This window comes from Lytechinus pictus, chromosome 19 (assembly GCF_037042905.1).
Source record: "Lytechinus pictus isolate F3 Inbred chromosome 19, Lp3.0, whole genome shotgun sequence".
Lineage (NCBI taxonomy): Eukaryota > Metazoa > Echinodermata > Echinoidea > Temnopleuroida > Toxopneustidae > Lytechinus > Lytechinus pictus.
The window spans coordinates 7782268-7803230 of record NC_087263.1 but is presented as its reverse complement, the minus strand read 5'-3'; the positions used below and the strand labels follow the sequence as shown (position 1 = coordinate 7803230).

The following is a 20963-nucleotide window of genomic DNA, read 5'->3' as shown; positions in this document are numbered from 1 at the left end:
AAGTGTTAATAATACACCAGAATGCTTACTAAGAACTAAAAGGTCTAATTGAAATAATTCAAGCGCGCTTGAAATCATATTCATTTCATTACTAGTGTAGTAGCTGACACGGGAAAGACCACATGGGACCACACTATAAACGGGCAGGATTTCTCAGTAATTTTTCTGATTTCCATTTGCTCAATACCGGTACTCTGTATTGATACAGAGTATCAATACTCTGTATCAATACATTTTCTTGGAAATTGGTTGACAGATATCCTTTATTTATAGTTTTAGAATCATGTGTAAGTTTTGTTCAATTTTGTAAACTTCTTATCAGTATCAGGGTTTATCTTTCAGTGAGATCAAGTTAAAAAAAAAAAAAAAAGGAAGTCATATTAAGGATACATGTTTTGCTGGTAACGGAGGCAGTTGAAAGATTGAAGGCGGTTGAGTGAGTCTGAGATGACCGAGCGAACCAGACGGATGGAAGTAATGATGAGCTCTTGGATTGTATAGCTGACCGGTCCGAGTAGGCATGAAGACTGCTGGCAAGCTGATATCTACAAAAAATAGAAAGAGATATATAGCTGACCGGCTTCGGTGGCGGAACTGGGGTCCCGGAGAAGAGGGCAATGACCCCCAGTTTTCAAGACGGAAACAATGTTTTTTTAATCATCGAATAATTAACACTGTTAATGGTGAATTCATCTTTAAATGCAGTGAAAGAGCTTGAAATGGCTAAATTTTCCATTCTAAAAATCAAAATCTTACAAGAATTTGGCTATGACAAGAATGAGGTTATACATAGCCTGGGCAACTGTTTCTTATTCTTTGGCATTACTTCCATAAGCTATGCCGATGTCGTCACCCTTTGACCTGAATTCACAAAGGCAGTTTCAAATGTACCATGGTACAAAACCATGGATTATAGTTGACATGTAGATTTCTTGTTTACTGCTTTTCATTTAAGCATGATTAAGCATCCTTTGCCCAAAGCGTGCATTCTATAATTGGACTTTTCTTAGTGTACACGATGAAATGATACATGTATATGTACTCAAAATCAGCATACATGTAGTTCATGGTTTTTGCCAAGGTATAATGAAAACTACCGTTGTGAATTCAGGCCTTTACGATTTCTACAATAAAATTTCAAATCTCTTTACCTTTGGTAGCATCGGGACTCTGTGTGTCTTGTAAGCTAAGTTTATACGTCCCAGCTAACTGCTTCTCAATATGGCTGCTAACTTCATTCTTGGTTTTCTTCTCAAGCTCCTGTCGTCTCTTCTCGCTTTCCTCGTTGAACATCTGCAAACGCTCCAAGAACTGCACAAAAATATTTCATAATATTATAGATTAGATTTGATTTATTGTCCAATGAAAGGGAAGTCAATGCTCGCTGATGATCAAGACCAATGCAAATACATGGTATACAAATTAAGCAATACTGAATATCAATATATATCCAGTCATATCACTATACAATTGGTGTTGTAGCGAAATTAGCAATTTCATGATTACTGAACTCATTTGTAACATTTTACATATATACATACTCAAGTTTTCTTTTCAAGTACATAATAATAATAAACACAATTATAATACAATTCTTAGTTAACACATAACGCCATGAGGGCTCTATGCATGATATATTTGAGAAAAATAGTAAACAGTTTGGGTTGAACATTATTTGAATTACGGTATGGGACCTTGTTTGTTGGTTTTTCAATTATATGTATTTAGGATTTTTTTCATTATTATCTCAAAGAGGAAAGTAATATAACAATTAATGCCAGTTGTGGTAATGATTTCAAAATGATTTCTTACAGAATACAATAAAATGACCACCTACGTGTCAGTTTGTATAAAAAACAAAACATGTATATAAGTATTCTGAAAGAAATTGTGTATTGCTGAGATATTAGAAAAATAAGCATGCCATTCAATTTTTAAAAATTAGGTATTTTTCCAAGTAATAAAATACATTGACCCACATGTGCTCAGCTGTGTTGGCAATCTTTAGTATGGTCTTTTTTCAGCTTTAGAATTCATGATTTCCAAAAGTTCACTTTATGTAACTGCACCAGGGCCCCATCTTACAAAGAGTTACGATTGATCCAATCAATCACGACTATGGACGGCCAGCAACGTCAACATCTATTATGCATGTTTATTCAAAATATTTTCTAACTATGATGCATATTTCATGCATTCATTGTTTTCTTGAAAATTCACTGTGCTTCTCTTTGTTTACAAAGGACATTGTGCAAGAATCCTGGAGAACAAATTATGACCCTTATGGATTTCCATAGAGTTACGATTGATCATATCAATCGTAACTCTTTGTAAGACGGGGCCCAGATCTAGATCTAGGATGATATGGTAACAGTTTACCTTGGTTTTACAGATTTTCTCATGAAATCAGTGTTTAATGCATCTAATTTCATTTATCTTCAAATAAAATATGAGTATATATTGAAATTAAAGAGTAATCCAACTCACATCCTTAGGCAAGTCACTCCCCCATTCCGGTAACTTGGACCCAGTTTTCTTGCCCTTCTTCTTACTGCTTGACCGATCCTTGTCCGGAGGTTGAGGGACCACTAGCTGACTGTCCTTACCAGGTGTCCAACCTCTGAAGGGTGATCTTGAAGTAGCAACTGCAAACAAAATAATAATAATGAAGATGATGATATATGATGATAGATGATTTTCCCTGTGGTGCCTCCACAGCGCGTCAAAAATAGTTGTTTTATGCATTTTTATAATCTCAGCCACGGCGTGTTTTCCTTCAGCAAGAAATTTATCCACATTGTGCTGCACTCAACCCAGGTGAGGTTAATGGGTACCCGGCAGGATTAATTCCTTGAATGCACCAAGCGCATTTAGCAGCTGGAGCTACAGCCGGGGTAATATATAGTGTGCCATTGAATAGGAAATTAGATAAATCAGCACCTCATAAATGATATATATTATTACTATAATTAAATATTGTAATAATAACAACAATAATAATAATAATACATAAAATTAAAATCAACACCATTGGTTACTTAAAACAATCAATACACTTTTGAAGTATTTCATAAAGTTTGCTAATTGCTTTGAACTACAGCTTCAAACAGGATCGTGAATCATCTCATGGAAATCTTCTGAACTATTTGTGCAAAGAAATGTCAAGCAACAAAAAAAAGAGACTAAAACCTCAACCCTATAATTAAAAGAGATTGTGAGATTGTGGAACGAAAAATGCACTCTATCAGAATCTCTTTACGAAAATATCTCTTTGGAAAGATTGTCTATTAGTATCCCTCAAGGTTGAACTAACCAATGATGTGTGATAGGTACCTATCTAATAAAGCCTTGTGCTATTAAAGGAAAATACCTACCTCTAATGTAACAATACAGTTAGGTGAAGATAATTGCAAATAAACATTAAACAAGTATAATAAATGTGTTTCGCTCAATACCCCTCCACACACACACACACCAACAGTAAGATCCAGGCTTAAAGTTATCAATTCAAGTTTGGATTAAGGAAAACTTTTACCAACTATTGTGCTTGACAAAGATATTACTTAAATCATATCCACTTTATTATTTAGCCTTTCACATAGTTTGTTCATTCGGTTTGAAGGGTATATATTCAAGCACTTCATGCTCCTGATATCAGAGACTCATTATCAAGTTTAAAAACAACTGTAAAATACTGTAATTCGATTTGATAAACAAAAAAAATGATAACCCTATGAAACACCCTCCTAACACCAAAGAGAAGCTGGGTGATTTCAGGTTTAGTGCTGAACTGTTGGTGTTGAGCCAATACGGATACAAGATCATGAAAATGTACGGTCAAATGCACTTCATGACAAAGCACGACCAAGAAGTCTTTGTTGAAAATTGGAGAGTCAAACTGGCAGTTTCGTCCTGGACTCTACACAAACGACATATTTGTAATTTTTTGTCAGCTCCGAAACGTAGGATGAAACTGCTGTTCTGGTTCACCAAATCTCAACAAAGACCTCCCAGCTGTTCATCGTCATTTGACATGCATTTGCAATACATTTACTATGTTCTTGAATTCGTTTTGCATTGCAGTCTGAAAACTATCTAATAATGTGATTTGCAACTTTTTTTTTAACTCAGATTAGGTGTTGGAGGTATGGAAGCAATGAAAATGCTGCTTCAAACACCAACACCAGAAACAACACTAAACATGAAATCACCAACCACTAAACACCATAGAGACACTGAACCTTAAACACTGAACACCAAAGAGACACTGAACCCCAAACATTGAAAACCAGAGAGACCCTAAACCCCTAACCATCACTCTCTTACCCATCTCCATAACTCTTTCTTCTGACTCGTCTAATTATTCAGTTTTTTTAATAAAACATGCATAAATATTCAAATGATTATTGACTCAGACACAAGAAGAGATTGTGTCATTTACCAATGATATTTTTTCATTTGAAAAAAAAGAAAAATTTATAAGTATTTCTCATGTTGTACTTCTCTAAATAATTTATTGATGAAAGCTTTCTTGATGATAATACTGTTACCAGAGTAAATTTAATTGAAGTGCCAGGGTGGTTAGACAATCAGTGTGTTTTACAATGTAATTGTGCAAACACAATAATAGGAAGTAGGTTTTGTTATCGTTCATGACGTTATATTCGCCTTTTGCAACATGTACTTTCACAATCAAACATGTGTATTCATTAAGATAAATATGTTCAATTTTATACAAACAAACTCATTATTGTAAATATATTCATTCCTTTTTACACAAATTCATTATTGTAAATATGTTCAATTTTTTCATACACAAATTCATTACTGTAAAAATGTTCAATTTTTTATTCACATATTCATTAATGTATTATGTTCAATTTTTTTCTACACAAATTCTGTTTTGTCAATTAGTTCTTGTTGCGACTCTCATACTCCTGATAGAGGGTTGGTAGAGTTCAATAAGATCCTATCTTATCTAATCTTATCTTCTCAAGTTATGATAAAATATCACTACTTTAATATTGTGTTTATTCAGGAGAATTCAAATTCCATTCTTGTTGTTTTCTATAGTTGTTGTGTTTTGTGTTTATTTTCCTTGAAGCGCCATGAGCACCGAAAGGTGGACCTGTGCGCTATATAAGTAGCCACCATTATTATTATTATTATTATTACTCTAGGTTTTTCGTTTTTTCTGGGATGCATTGTTTATATCTTACCTCCTTGACCCGGTGGTGCTCCACTCAGTAAGTTAAGTTGTTCAGTCTGCACTGCTTCAAGCGCTGCAGCCAAATCACGAATCCGAGATCTAAACATAAAACAATCAAATCATATCATTTTACACTCTGTTCAATAGGGGAAAATTTGACAAAACATTGATAATAATAATGATAATAATGATAGCTGGATCTATTGAATACTTTTTTCTAGGGGATATAAAGCACAACTAATATTACCCCCAGGTTAAGGTTGGGCTATCACTTACTGGAAGTTGGTGGAAATAAATAAATAAATTAAATAAATGGAATAACAAAAATGTATGTATATTTGTAGACAGATATTTGACAGAACTGGTTGTTCCTCTTGCATGTATTTCATCACTGAAATTTAAATTTCTTTTAAACTTACTCAAAGTCTTCTGTTAGGACTGTCAGCTCCTGATTATGTTGTTCAATGACTATATCAAGTTCAGCCTTGGGGACCATTTCCTGGTTTAAAAACAAATGGAAAATGAATGAATAGATAAAACATAAAAAAGACTAATATAGGTACATCCCCCTCCACCGAACCCCTCACTTAATATACTACCCACAATTACATTGACTGATGGAAACCAGTAGTCTATATCCAGACTGCTTATGATCTGACCAAAGCAGTGATGCCTTATATATTACACGCAACTGAAATTTATGTGTGACTTTTAGTCATCACACATAAATCTTTATGAAACACTCATGAAGTAAGCAAAAAGCGTAAATAAATAAATTAAAATGGGGTCAGATGTACATTTGTATAGAATTGCCAGTAATGAGCGAAGGAACTTACTGGTTTTTCTGAAGGGGTGGCTGACCTAATAGTCATGGCTGAGAGGCATCTTTCATCATATTCTTTGTTGATACTAAGATCTTCTTTCTTCATCTTGTTGAGATCAACTCCAGTCAAATCTTCTACAATCTCAGTAATACTAGCAGTCTCTGTAAATGTGAACAAAGTATTAGGGGTTATAGCCACAAGCACTTGATTTCATTAACTTCCATTTACCACAACTAGGCTGAGAGGGGCGTGTTGGGGGTTCCAGCCTCCAGCCAAGTCTTTATTTTTGTTTTTTTAAGTAAAAGAGGTTAAGTGGTTTATGTGGTTTAGATTTTGGTCTTTTAGTAAAAGACCAAAATCATGATGTAAGTCTACTTGTGCAAGATAATGTGGGTTACGAGTTTTGGAAGCTTCGTAGTGACTTCAAATACACTTGGGAATAGATGTTAAAAGGCAGTTACAGTAATCCAATAAATTCTTAACTACGCCAAAACAATGATCTGCTAATAGAGCTAAGTTCCAGTTCAACTCAGACCTTGAGAAAACTCGGCCGTGCTGAAAAGCTAGGTGACAAGTTGTCCATCATCAATCTTAACTACCTTAACCATAACTTTAACCCTAAACCTAACCATAACCCTAAGGTAAGATTGAAACTAAAATACACAAATCAATTAAATCATGGTAAAAGACATTGCAATTAATTTGAATTCAATACAAAGAGTTGTAATACATCCCTATTTTGGACAACTCGGCACCTAATCTTTCAGCGGGGCCGAGTTGTCTCAGCTACCATGTTAGCTGGCACCCTAAAGATAGTATCCATACTTGCATCATTCATACACCATACCTGATTCTTTCTCAAACGTGAAGGGCTTGTGAATTCTGGTGTAGAAGAAAATGATAGGAAGAGATCCGACCGGAGCCTCTGGGCTAGCTTTGAGCTTCCTGCTAGGCTTGATGGGATAGATAGGGAATGTGTGAGGGAGGGTCTCGCCTGTCTCTTCTGCACTCTCAAATATAGGGATGTCCTGGAGGGGGAAAAAAAAATACAAAGCACAAAGGTAGTTATTGCACTGCTTCAGTTTAAAAAAATTACAAAAAACATTATAAGGTTAGTTTTTAAGCTCACCATCCAAAATATGCTACATTGTACCACAGGTTACATTGAGCCTTATGAACTTTGCAGGGCCTCGTCTTTAGTGTTCTAGACATACTGGCCCGTATTCTCAAAAGAGGTTTCAATTGTGCCATGGTTCATGCAGATTTCTTGTGTCATTGCACTTCATTTTTTGCGACCTTTGCGAAGAGTGCACATTTAACTGGATTTTTCTTAATGTATGTGATGAAATAAGAGTAATTATGTACAAAATCTGCACAGTCCATAGTTTTGTACCATGGCACAATTGAATCTCTTTCAAGAATACAGGAGTCTCACACCTTAGGCGTCAGACCCCGCCTTTAGGACTCTAGCTTATCCCCCAAAATATCCTTCTCATGCCTACATGTATCACAGCCTATCCCCATACATATTATACACAATGCCTGCAATCTCTTGCCAAGTCACACAAAATCTCACGCATACATGTAGCTGCTCTTTGTATGAACTTGGCACCTGTGGTGTTCAAGGGATCTTGGGGGTATATTGGGGGGGGTGAATAAGGCTTGAACCCCGTATGATAAGTCTCCCTCAGTCAAATCTCTGGAGACCAAAGAAATGTGTTCAACTTAAAAAATGCAAATAATAATCATGTTTTTCATATCCCGATCTAAAAAAAAAACTTTGACTACGATGAGGTTGTGTTATGCAATAATGCAGCTGAGGACCGTTCTGCCTGGCGCACCATGGTTAGGGCTGGTGTGTCAGGCTACAAGTCAAGACGTGTGGACAAGCAAGAACAAAAACGCCAGCGTCGAAAAGACAGAGCAAATGCCATCACTGTGCCTGCCCCACTGCCGGCTTTTGCTTGTCCACACTGCAACAGATATTTTCAGGTGAAGATTGGTCTATTCAGCATTTCGAACCCACAAGAATTTGTGAAGTCAGGTCACCCCAGGACAAACATCATCGTCATCATCACTACCAACAATACTATCCTTACCTCTCCGCGTAAGTCAGCAAGGTCTATGTTCCCCATCGCGATGAGTTCATCCAGGTGCCCTTGGTGGACACCTAGTTTAAGAGGCATCTCTCCTCCTAGTGATGATACCGTAGAATGACCGGACTGGACCCTAGACGGATCCTTCCCATCATCCCCTCCATCTTCCTCCGCATCTTCCTCCTCAGGCTTCAGAAAAATTTAAAGAAGGATATTATTTTTCTAATACAGAGAACCTGCATAATTATGACGATCACCCAAGAATGTCACAGAAAGGGGTCTTTATGATCCTGTGGTGTTTCTGGGGCCAGAAACACAAAGCTTAGCAATGATCATAGAAAATTTTCTACGATTGATTGCATTGACTTCAATACACAATCAATCGTGAAAATCAAGCGTATGATTAATCGCTAACCTTTGGGTTACAGGACCCAGGAGAGATCCATGTAATACATGTTTCACAAAGGGAACGTTATTCAATGGAAACACAACAACTGGGCCCCGTCTTATAAAGAGTTGCGATTGATCTGATAAACCGCTGCTATGGAGAGCCAGCAACGCCAACATCTAAAATGCAGGTTTGTTCAAAATGTTTTCCAAATATGATGTATATTCATCATTCTCTTAACATTTCCACTTTGTTTACAAAGGACAATGGGCAAATTTCCTGTAGGAAAAATTATGACAAAGATGGATTTCCATATGGTTGTGGCACCATAAAGCTTAGAGAAGGACCATACGAAATGACCACTGCAAACCAATTGTAAAGATCAGCCATATGATCAGAAGTTAAGCTCTGTGTTTCAGGAGTCCAGGTTAGGGACCCCGGGGAAGAACATGTTGGCTATTAATAGCCAATCTGAAACGGGTCTATCCCTGCGATTTTGTATTACATGCATTGTTAAGTTTGATTATTGTTACATTGTTATATTTTTTTAATTATTTGATCATGTTATGTTTATTTTGTTTATATTTATGCATTTTTAATCCTGAATAAAAACCAACCAACCAGGTGGGTGTTTCATAAAGCTGTTCGTAAGTTACAAGGGACTTCATGAATGACTGGTGATCCTTTCTTGGGAAAAATTATGCGCACCAAATTTTCATTAGTGTGGATTTAGTTCCTGAGAAAGGATCACAAGTTGTTCGAAAAGTCACTCGTTACTTACAGACAGCTTTATGAAACACCCATCCGGGCCTTGATATATCACCACTTATATGTATTATTAAACTTACCTCTTTCTTTTTGTCTTTCTCTCCTTCTTTCGCTTGATCTGCTTCCTCATCTTTCTTTGTGAGCTCATCTTCCATGTTGAAGAGAGGACTATCACCAATAGGGAAGACAAGGTTCTGCCACCTGGTACATGCAAAAGACAAATGAATTATACATGTAGAGCAAAAAGTAGACCGATCTTGGGAGGAACATTTGCTTTGGTTGTTGTTAAACAGGATGATAATAAGACCGTTTTAATAAAAGCAGAGCAATCAGATAAAACATAAATATAGTATCATTTCCTATTTTTCCCCAATTTTTTTTTTCTATCTATTTTATACAATGTACATAATTAGATATTCTAGGGCAAGGCAACATTTCTAAAGGCCACTTGTCTAGAGGCCATATTTCTACATTTCTACACAAAGCGTAGAACAAATCTACAAGGCCGATGAAAGGGGCATCGAGGCAAGTTAACAGGGCATCCACCGCCACGGCCTTGGTGGTCTTGAATCAGTTTAAACCCTGTGCTCTTACAAATGTAAGCGATGTAAACGTCTTATGTTTGAGAATCATAGGCCCGAATTCACAAAGGTGGTTTTGAAAACCCACGGTTGAATCTATGGTTTATGCAGATTTCCTGTAAAAATTATGCTTATTTTACCCCGTATATTATTAAATGTCCAATGCTGATGTGAGCTTTTGTCACAATGCACCAAATTGACGCCTGTTGCCATGGTTATCCTCGCTATTTTATTCACGAGTCCACTGTTTTTAATGAATGAGTCCACTCTTAAAACAGTGGACTCATGAATAAAATAGCGTCAATTTGGCGCACTGTGACAAACCGTGCATCAGCATTGAAAATTGTTTATACACGCGCCTGATATGCGCTGAATTAAGCGTAATTTTTACAGGAAATCCGCATAAACCATGGATTCAACCGTGGGTTTTCAAAACCACCTTTGTGAATTCCGGCCAATGGGTACGTAAGTCACAACATCTCACCTATCATCAATATTTCTCTCATCTGGTAACTTAAGAGTGACCGACTTTGACGGTTGGTTGTTCTTTCCTATCTTGGATCCGATCATGCCTCGCCCGGATCGCACCTGCGAACGTCTTCCACTCAGACCTGAGAGGTTCAATCAATCATGTGATGTCAGTTGACAAGGATGTGGATTCCATGGGCAAACATTCTTCACATCATTATTTCAATGGATTTTTGTTATATTTTGGTTTATAATGTTATTGTTATATTTGATGAATCCTTTCACATGACACGATAGAACTCTATTCTTAAAAGAAATATCACCATTATCATTATTTTTGCTCTAGATATCTGGTTTAGATGATAAAAAAAATATTGACTGGCCCTTCTTTCAGGGAACATCAAATATATTGCCCTTAAAAGACCCATATTGCCCTCGTCTAAAGACTTGGGCCAATATGATTCTTTTGCTGGCAAAATATTTGATGTTCCCCTCAAGGCCATATATAAATATGATAGTGAATGGGAATTTTCCCATTAATAAGCATTTGTATCCCTCCCCCCCCCCCCCCCCCCGATTCACATCAATTACTACAAGCAATGTTGTAAGGCTTCATAATAAATTAAAGGAAATTTTGTTACCCCTAGACAAGGGTCTGGCATAAAACTCAGTCTTCTTGAAATCTTTCTTGAAGTTAATACTGCATTTGATGTCTGGTCCTGTAATACCAACCGGATGGAAGACCTAAGATCAGATTAGAAGAGGGAGATAAATGAAGAATACTAAACTAAAATCACTTTCAAGTTTCTGAGAAAATAGCATTTTGGGGGACTTTATATGGCATGACATGATATACAGAGAAGCTGCTTGTCTGTAACGTCACAATATCAATGTTTATTAGTTCATAACTAGTCATTCTTTGACAGATTTTCATCAAACCTTCACCAATATTCTCTATTTTTTCTACTTTCATTAAAACCAACTGATTATCAGGAAGAAATGCGCGTACTTATTGATGCTCTTAATTACTGAAAGAGACAGGGAGCTGAGAAGGATTTTTAGAAGAGAGATTGAAAAAAGGAAAAACAAGGGAAAAAAGGAATTGATATGTACTTGTAGCATGGAAAAATAGTGAAAATAGTCACGGATGATGAGTGAAATCAATACAACAATCTAATTTAAATACCACTGTATGCTTGACATAAGAGTCGCCATGGTATTGGAATAAGTTATGACATCCACCATTATACCGATTCTGTCATATCTCTGAGAAATTATTAAATATTTTAAAAAGACAATGTTCACAATACAGCCCCTGATTGCTAAGAGGCGACAAGAGGACCTACATCTAAACTTACTTTCCTAGGAACCATGTGCTTACCTTGATATTAAAGAACCAGTCATATTCCGGTTCATGCGTCCATACAGTCTTATCAGCTGAAGGGGGCTTTGGAGCAGGGACCTCAACAATGACAGTCTCTGGGATGACCTCTGGACCTCCTAAGCCTTTCTTAGGGTCAATGAAGGTCACTCGCTATGGAAAAAATTATATTCATAATAATGATTAACAAATTACAATAACAATTTGATAAAAATTATATTACCATCAAATTAAATCAAATCAATAGTTGTAAGTTGGTATTCTTGCAAACTTTATTGATGTTTCCCTTTCACCTTCATATTGATATTGATTGTTAAATCACAAACATGTACCTATTTAGGTTTTTCAATTGAATACTGTTTTCCAATTTTTGTCTTCATAATTTTTTGTTATTTCAGCATTAACATAACAATCCTAAGAAATCAAATCATAAACCTTGCTAGCTGGAGTGACTATATCACCATCTCATGCATCTCTCTGTGCAAAATACTTCATTATTTTTTATTTTGGCATGAGTTTTGATGCAATTTCTCTTACAATTATATGAAACTAAATCACAAACAAGCGGAATGCCTCTGGCCGTCTCACCTGCATCACGCGATTCAATATAGCAGCAGTGCTGATTTTGAAAACTACTATAACTCGCACAAGATGTTCAGTGATACTTGGTTACTCTTATTTCCACGTTTTATGAACTAGACCAATACACTTATAGAGATATGATGGCAATTCAACAAATACCCCCAACGTGGCCAAAGTTCTTTGACCTTACACGACCTTTGACCTTGATCATGTGACCTGAAACTCGCACAGGATGTTCAGTGATACTTGATTACTATTATGTCCAAGTTTTATGAACTAGACCAACACACTTTCAAATTTATGGCTGTAATTCAACAAATACCCCAATTTGGCCAAAGTTCATTGACCCTAAATGACCTTTGACCTTGATCATGTGACCTGAAACTTGCACAGGATGTTTAGTAATACTTGATTACTATTATGTCCAAGTTTCATGAATCAGATCCATAAACTTTCAAAGTTATGATGGTAATTCAACAGATACCCCCAATTCGGCCAAAGTTCATTGACCCTAAATGACCTTTGACCTTGGTCATGTGATGTGAAACTCATGCAGGATGTTCAGTGATACTTGATTAACCTTATGTATAAGTTTCATGAACTAGGTCCATATATTTTCTAAGTTATGATGACATTTCTAAAACTTAACCTTAGGTTAAGATTTTGATGTTGATTCCCCCAACATGGTCTAAGTTCATTGACCCTAAATGACCTTTGACCTTGGTCATGTGACATGAAACTCAGGCAGGATGTTCAGTAATACTTGATTAACCTTATGGCCAAGTTTCATGAACTAGGTCCATATACTTTCTAAGTTATGCTGTCATTTCAAAAACTTAACCTCAGGTTAAGATTTGGTGTTGACGCCGCCGCCGCCGTCGCCGCCGCCGTCGCCGTCGGAAAAGCGGCGCCTATAGTCTCACTCTGCTATGCAGGTGAGACAAAAATGAAAGTTTCCTACCTTGCTCGCTGGAGTGACTATATCACTATCTAATTCATCTCTCTGCGTCTGTACGGTCGCCCTAGCTGTACTCTCGTGACCTTTGACCTCATCATCTTCATCAGACTCCTCGGTGAAATCAAGTTCATCAGACTACAAGACAAAAGCAATAGAGTAAACAATGCATCATAATGATAGTCTGCAGGCACAGACCCTTGATTTCCGCAATTCCCATAGTGCATAATGCAGAGTCTGAAGTAGTGAGACTACATTCACTATGTACTGTGGCTGGGGATTTGACACATGACAGCGTTTGGCGTCTAGTCTTCACTCTAGACATGGTTTTGGTTAAAGTGTCAAATTTGAGTCTGTACTTTATACAGACATCATAATGTAGACAATAGTAAGATATCCAGCCACACAACAAGATACAATCCATATATACACAAGGGTCAGATAAACAGCAATGTAGACAAGATAAAGTCATGTATACAAGAATCATACAGTCTTGTTGACAACGCAATACGTCAATTGCGATGATGGTTAGATATAAAGTCATGTAAACAATATTATGTAGAAAACATCGAATAGATCATCATTTATTTCTTGTACTAACTTACTGAGACCCTATTTTCATCTACTTTCTTGAACTGGTTTTCCTTAAACCGGTTTAGGAAACAAATTAATAAGATTGCTTTGCTAGCATCCTCATCACCATCTCCTGAACTTGTTTCCAGAACCACTTCATTTGGAGTGTTCTTGTTGCTAAGGGAGCTGGAGTCCCATGTTTTGAGCAAAATTTGTGTGTGTACAGAGAAGCATGCAAAACATGTGCTAAGATGGTTTCCCGAAAAACGGTTGTGTCCTCACATACGCTTAAACTAGTTTGAGTTGTCTTGAAAACCACTTCGCGAGGTGGTTTTCCAAACTGGTTTGCAAGACCACCTGAGATCGAGACTGCTTCGAGCGTCTCTTTTCCACTAAAACTGGTTTCTACTTAATTGGTTTACATTAAACTAGTTTATGGATGTATATGAGAACAGGGTGTTACATAGGACATATGACAGGTACAAATATTTATATTATTACAATCAGATGTAATACATACTGAGCTGAGTAATTGTAGTTCATTCACTGATGACTGGCTCCGCCCATCAAATTCATTGCTTTCGTCCTTATCACCACCTTCTCCGTCAGAATCAGGTTCTTTATCCAGTGACTCAATGTATGCTTGCAGATGTTCCATCCTATTGATGTAAATGAAAAGTATGCATTTATCCCATAGTTTCCTTGATTATCATTACAACCATAAACTCAAAAATATATATATATATATCCAAAACTATTCTGTACTATCATCACAATCATTAACAAACAAATCTGCTTTTGTGGGTATTTTCTAAAAATAAAAATAATCCATTAAGGCCGACACAAAAATGTTTGTTTTTTGTAAGAGGAAAAATATTATGGACAGTCGGTCAGTCAGTTTTTTTTTTAACTGAAGTTACCATACACTGTATGATATGAAAGTTGTCAGATCTATTTTTACTAGAGATCGAGGGTCAGTCAGGCATAAGTGTCCTGTGCTCACAATATGGATTATTTCATTTTTTCAAATAATGTAGAAAATTAATTAAAAGTAGGGTCGGTTGGTGCATTTGGGGTTGGGTCAAGTTTGAAAAAAAATAAAGTCGGCAGGTTTTACTTGGGTTGGTTCGTTTATAGCAATCAAAGTTGTACAGTACTTTGCCAGTCTCTAGACGGATGCTACTACAATGTATCTTGGTCTCGGTACACTAAGATATCACTATTATTAAACATATATCTTGCTTTCATGTTTTGAAGTATAGACTACTGTCTGAAACAAAGGGGATTTTTCACAAAATCAATCCTAACTAGACTTGCGCTTGATCTTAGTTATGATGATTTCTCATGGAACCAACCCCAACTTAGACTTCTGCTTGAAGTTATCAATGAGGAATTTCCATCTTCTTCCATGTCCTCTACAACTAGTGACCTTTGAGAAGAGTTTCTCCCACATCATAATGCGTTTCTCCTTCGCCATTCTCTTAGCCTGTGAAAAAAACATATAAAAATATTGAGATATCTACAATTTACAAAGGGCACTCTAGAAATACTTGCATGCATATATGCATGAAGCCATACACATTCAAAAGTACTTCTTGAATATCAATTCAATCAGAATTGCATTCTTACTGATCACATTGTAGTTCATTCAATGTGTTGCAAAGTAAATATGCTGATTCAAAACTCTAAATCTTGTAAAGCTTGCTTTAACCAACTCAAATATTTTGCTTAATTGTATAAGAACACAATTTAGTGTACAATTCCTATCCCCTTCATTCAACTTTTAAAAAAATCATTTCATATCTGGGAATAACTGAAAATCCCTCAGATAATTTTCAACCAAATCTCTGAACTTTACCTTAGAATAATAATATGATAATGACCTACGAGAGGTCTGACATAACGAGCGAGCTGACCCTGTCAAGTGTCCCAGTACAGCACATACAACATGCACCTCAACAAAGCTGAATGATGCATGGTCGACGGAGCAGCCATCATTGCCGTGTATTGAAAGAGTTGCAGTGTTTGGAATTCGTTAAATTTCAGCAATTTCATTTGTTTATCTTGCACTTTTTTTCAAATATCAAAGCTCATAGACATGTACTTTTGATAATAGAATGTCTCAAATCGGTAATAAAAATTCAGCGAACATTTGATTAGTTTAAAACGTATTCAGTTGCCAATTGTTGGTAAAACTGATAAAAAATGCATCAATTGTTGGATATGTACTGTCTAGGCCCCGTCTTACAAAGAGTTACGATTGATCCGATTAACCACAATTTTGGAAAGCAAGCAAAATCAGCATCAAAAATGCATGTTTATTCAAATTATTTTCTAGATATGTTTATTAAAGCATTCATTTCCTTGACAATTCAGTATGCTTCTCTTTATCCACATAGTACATTGTGCAAAATATATGATTAAGAAATTATAACATTGATGGATTTCCATATAGTTTACTTTGATTGGATCGATCGCATAAAACTCTTTTTAAGACGGGGCCAAGGCTTAATAATGATAATATGAAAATGATAGTAGTAATATCTTTACCTGTGAATCAAGAAGTTGCAGTCTTCTCACAGCAATATTGAGCTGCTTGTGTTTGCTCTCGTAATCATTGTGAAGTTTTTTCAGAGCAGCACTCTTCTCTTCCCAGGATACAGAGAAAACTCGGACCAGTCTAACCAACTCATTGACTGGGGTCTCAAGATCATTCGTGCTGAAATTAGAGATAGGCATCGATTAAGTCAAAGTCAGGACTATATGACAATCTGAAATTATGCTTGAAGCATGGATCTTTCAGATTTTATTCAGTAATGTTATTAATAGTTTATTTCAAGGGGTACTCGAGGCTGAAAATTATATGATTTGAACAGAAAAGGTTAATTCAAACACACAAAACACTCAAAATTTCATCAAAATTGGACAAGGAAAAAAAAAGTTGTGACATTTTTAGATTTTCCATTATTTCAAACAGTTCTATGCATGCTTTTATGAGTATGAAATTAGCAAGCTGATGATGCCATACCACTTTTGTTCTTTTGTAATTTATTATCTGAAATTATATATATTCAATTTTGTCCACAAAGAATGAAAAAAACGAAACAGATTGACAACTGATATAATACATAAGATATTCATTTCTGCAACTTTTCTGTTACAAGGGAAACATATCATATAATTATAATTTCTTGTAATGACATAAGAAAGCAGAAATTGCAGACATGACATCATCAGCACAGCTATTCATTAGGGTGTGTTTTCACACAATATAGCAGAACTTTAACATTCAATAAACTTTGTTATTTGTTATCAAATATTGATGAAATTTTCAGCATTTTACTAACATTGTACCATTTAGGGGAGATCGGGGTTAGTTGTTACACAGGGTAAGTTGAAACAATGTAATTTTCTTTAACGCCTGTAAAATAAACTTATGCAATACTGCTCTCAATTTATTGCTATTAATAATACAATAATGTTGTATTATTAATAGCAATAAATTGAGGGCAGTATTGCATCAATTTATTTTACAGGCATTAAAGAAAATTAGACAATGTTTCAACTTACCCCGCGTTCCAACTAACCCCGATCTCCCCTATTTGAGATATCATTATTTTCAGGCTGGAGTACCCATGAATGAGGATTTAGTGGAAAAAATATGTACAGATGAGATTCACACCATTGCAGCGATCAGTACCCGTATTTAAATGTAACCTTTATCTTTGAGTTCTTGTATTTTAGATATAATTATTTTCAGTCTGGATTACCCATGAATGAGGTTTCAGTTAAAATGTACAGATGAGGTTCTCACCAATGCAGCGATCAGTACCAGTATTTAGATGTAGCCTTTACCTTTGAATTCTTGTATTTTAGATATAATTATTTTCAGGCTGGCGTACTTGCTGAATGAAGTTTCAGTGGACAAAAAAAATGTGCAGATGAGGTTCACACTATTGTAGCAATCAGTATTTAGTTGCAAGTCTTTATCATTGAATTCTTACCTTCTGAATATCCTACCGGAGACCATGATAAGTCTGGCCATCAGAGTCGGAGGTAGAGCATGGATCAGGAGTTCATCTTTTAATGACAGGAACTGACAAGAGAATTTAAAGATCCAGAACATGAGGTTGTTTTCTTAATACTGATAAAGAATGAAATAAATTGGGCTTACATTTTTTCAACCTAGAATTTTGCAGAATAATCCTTTTCAGCAGTCCCAGAGCTATTCCCGAGATGAAAACATTTGTGTAGCAGTGCGAGGTTCCACGGAGAAGTCAATTGAAATTTCACTTATATACAATCTATTAAAGTTTTCAGAGAATACAAAGTGTAACTGTCAGTACCCCAGCTTAAGTTTGTGCTGCCACTTCTTCAGCAGTGCTCAGTGCATTCAATGAATTAATCTTGCTAGGTGTACCTACATGTATTCACCTCACCTGGGTTGAGTGTAGCACAACGTGAAGAAATTCCAGCCTTATATATCATTATTTCTAGGGAAAGGCCACTTTTCTATAGGGCTCACCTATTTAACAGTACAAATGCAATAAAATATTGCAAGGACTCAAGAGATATTCAAGGCCAGCGATAGGAGCATTTATCTTAAAAAAACTGGGGAACCCCTCCCCTTCACATTTTTCTCCAGCCATCTTCATTGTAAAAGATTTGTGGTGCATTGTTTCAGGGAATATTTCTTTCAAGTCTTGTGCAACCTTTCAGATCCAATTGGTGATGCTTGGGTTTGCGGTACCGAAATTATGCAACATAAGGTACATAAGTTACAAGAAAGAAAGAAAATTAAATTAATTAAGTAAACAGTGAAACTTAAATATCAAATGGCTGACTTCCACAGCTTTGGTGATAAAGATTATTTTCATTGATTCAAAATAATCTGAATAATGTCTTAACATTTTCCATTCATGAGCAATTAAACAAAGTTTTATATCATTGAAGATGTGTTGTTGTTGTTGTTCGTTTTGGGCTTGTTTTACGAACTAGTAGTCTCCTTAGTAGACACTTGAAGAAATAAATAAAATGAGGGGGGGTTTCACAAAGATTTAAATATGACTTAAATCGCACTTAAATGTTGATGCGTATCTGAAATACAATGCACAATCTAATTGATCAGTACGCAGTAGTGCATAAACTGACCAATGCGGTTTATGCCTTTTATGACGCACGCAACTACGCATTTCAGTGCGACTCTAAGTCATACTTAAATCTTTGTGAAACACCCCCCAGGTTGCAATTTGTGTTTGTTTTTACCTCAGCAAGAGTTGCCTGTACTAATGCTATAGAGTTGAGGACGCCATCACAGAGCATGTCAAACTTGTTACTATCCTGCTGCGGGGCTGTCTTGATATCCACTTCCTCATCCATTTTTTACCCACATCTATTGAATAACTGAGTAGCGGGGAATAAAATAAAAACACAAATTGGAAGAACGTTGAGATAGCTCTACAGAAACCAAGATTACACAGCATCTCATTTCACAAAATAATTTGTCATTTATATCTCGAACTTTTCTGTCATATTCTTTGTTCTAACCTTTTCACAAAATGAAATATGCACCGATAATGGTTCAAATAGATTTAATGTTATATATCTACATTTGCCTATTTTGAATTGCAATGCTCAGGCCATCTTTAAACTTAAATCTGAATATTAAAATCTTTAAATGTATCACCATATCTACATGTAACGTCTGTGATTTGACGTCCCCCGCCCATCATTCAACATAGTCCATTGAATAAAGCTATGATTTGGTTCCAAGTTTGCAAACTTTCTTTTTTTTTGCACAGCTTACTGGATTTCTTGAGTGCTTGACAGGCTGCAGCCATACTTAAGTGAAAGGTGCAATAACTCTTCCCTAAATACAGGCTTCCAAAATTGGAAAACTAGTTGAGAGCAAGACTCCCACACGCCAATGATATGGGTCAAAATGAGTGAGATAGTGCATGCAAACGAAACAGAGTTTTAACTTTTTAGATTTAGAATTAGATCTAAACAAAATGAATGAGTCTCACTCTCAATTAGGCACAGCCAAAGCGCACTAGCATGCTCTCGCGGATGTGCACAAAATTTGTAAAGTTGCGTTAGTTCGTTTGTCAATGCGTTAGTGCTGCGAAAGCAGCGTATCGCTAAACTGCCTATGGCAGGGCAGAAAAGTAGCTACTCCATTTCCCCCTCTGTGATTGTACCCCTGAACGGCGACATTATAATGGGCTGGATTTAAGCTTGATTTTGATAGCAAATTTAGCTTTGAAATCCAACGTACTCCACTCAAAATAAGCTCCAATCTATTGATGATTCATAGAATCCGATAGCTCATTTTACATTTACATGAAATGCACCAAAACGGGGAAAAACAAACTTAAAAGGACAAAAACAGTGACTTTGGCTGTTCCGCAACTCCCACTTCCCTGGTTTATTCGGAACTAACGTAACGGCCATTGAGTCCCTGTACAGATCAAATCATAGATCAAAAGCTTCAGACTCTGTTTTATGGTTGTTCTGCTGAACTCCGTTGGCTCCATTCAATAATTACAGAGACCAAAGTTCTCACTCAATCTGTACATGGACTCAATGGCCATATGTTTATGTATTAAGTTCGGATAGACCAGGGAAGTGAAGTTGCGCAACAGCCGAAGTAAGTCACTGTTTTTTTTCCTTTATAAGTTAATTTTTTCCCATTGTGGTGCTTTTTAGGCCAAAACGGAATAATAATCTTTATTTTGGTCCAGTTCTTTTCATATATTTTTATGAAATAAAGACAAAAATCAATGAGCCTCATCGGGGGGATTTTGGATTTTTAACCCTCTAATGGCGGCTGCATGATCGCGAGCCGTCTGTTAGAGTTATCCGATATACCTTTCATTCGGTCGGTAAACATTTATTTAGTTGTAAAAATAGTTGAAATTAAATGTTTAAAAATTTGAACTTGAAGCAGACGGCTGCCAGCTGTCTAATCAAGTTACAACTTCGGTCTCTGTAATTGGTGAGTAGAGCCAACGGAGTTCAGCGAAACAACCAATATAACAGAGACCGAAGCTTTTTTTGGTCTTTTAATGTAAAGTTAGACTCTATTTCTAAATTACAAATTAAAAAAAATTAAAATAAGATTGATAATAAATAAGGG

The 20963-nt window shown here is 36.0% G+C and overlaps 1 protein-coding gene across 2 annotated transcripts in view; it reads right to left on the bottom strand.

Annotated features, from left to right (window-relative positions):
- Positions 1 to 20963, bottom strand: part of LOC129283202 (uncharacterized) — a 31823-nt gene that overhangs the window by 3883 nt on the left and 6977 nt on the right. Inside the window, exons 2-20 of one of the 2 annotated variants that reach the window (XM_064114028.1) lie at positions 19091 to 19228; positions 17830 to 17921; positions 16376 to 16544; positions 15181 to 15311; positions 14346 to 14484; positions 13259 to 13390; positions 11716 to 11868; positions 10976 to 11078; positions 10351 to 10477; positions 9366 to 9486; positions 8133 to 8318; positions 6881 to 7061; positions 6046 to 6194; positions 5629 to 5708; positions 5220 to 5308; positions 4327 to 4356; positions 2488 to 2645; positions 1152 to 1311; positions 391 to 545 (exon numbers count right to left, since the gene is read on the bottom strand). In XM_064114028.1, coding sequence (XP_063970098.1) covers positions 391 to 545; positions 1152 to 1311; positions 2488 to 2645; positions 4327 to 4356; positions 5220 to 5308; positions 5629 to 5708; positions 6046 to 6194; positions 6881 to 7061; positions 8133 to 8318; positions 9366 to 9486; positions 10351 to 10477; positions 10976 to 11078; positions 11716 to 11868; positions 13259 to 13390; positions 14346 to 14484; positions 15181 to 15311; positions 16376 to 16544; positions 17830 to 17921; positions 19091 to 19204 — 2469 coding nt within the window. In that variant the 5' untranslated portion in view covers positions 19205 to 19228. The remainder of the gene's footprint in view (positions 1 to 390; positions 546 to 1151; positions 1312 to 2487; positions 2646 to 4326; positions 4357 to 5219; positions 5309 to 5628; positions 5709 to 6045; positions 6195 to 6880; positions 7062 to 8132; positions 8319 to 9365; positions 9487 to 10350; positions 10478 to 10975; positions 11079 to 11715; positions 11869 to 13258; positions 13391 to 14345; positions 14485 to 15180; positions 15312 to 16375; positions 16545 to 17829; positions 17922 to 19090; positions 19229 to 20963) is intronic. The other variant, XM_064114029.1, reaches the window with a different exon arrangement.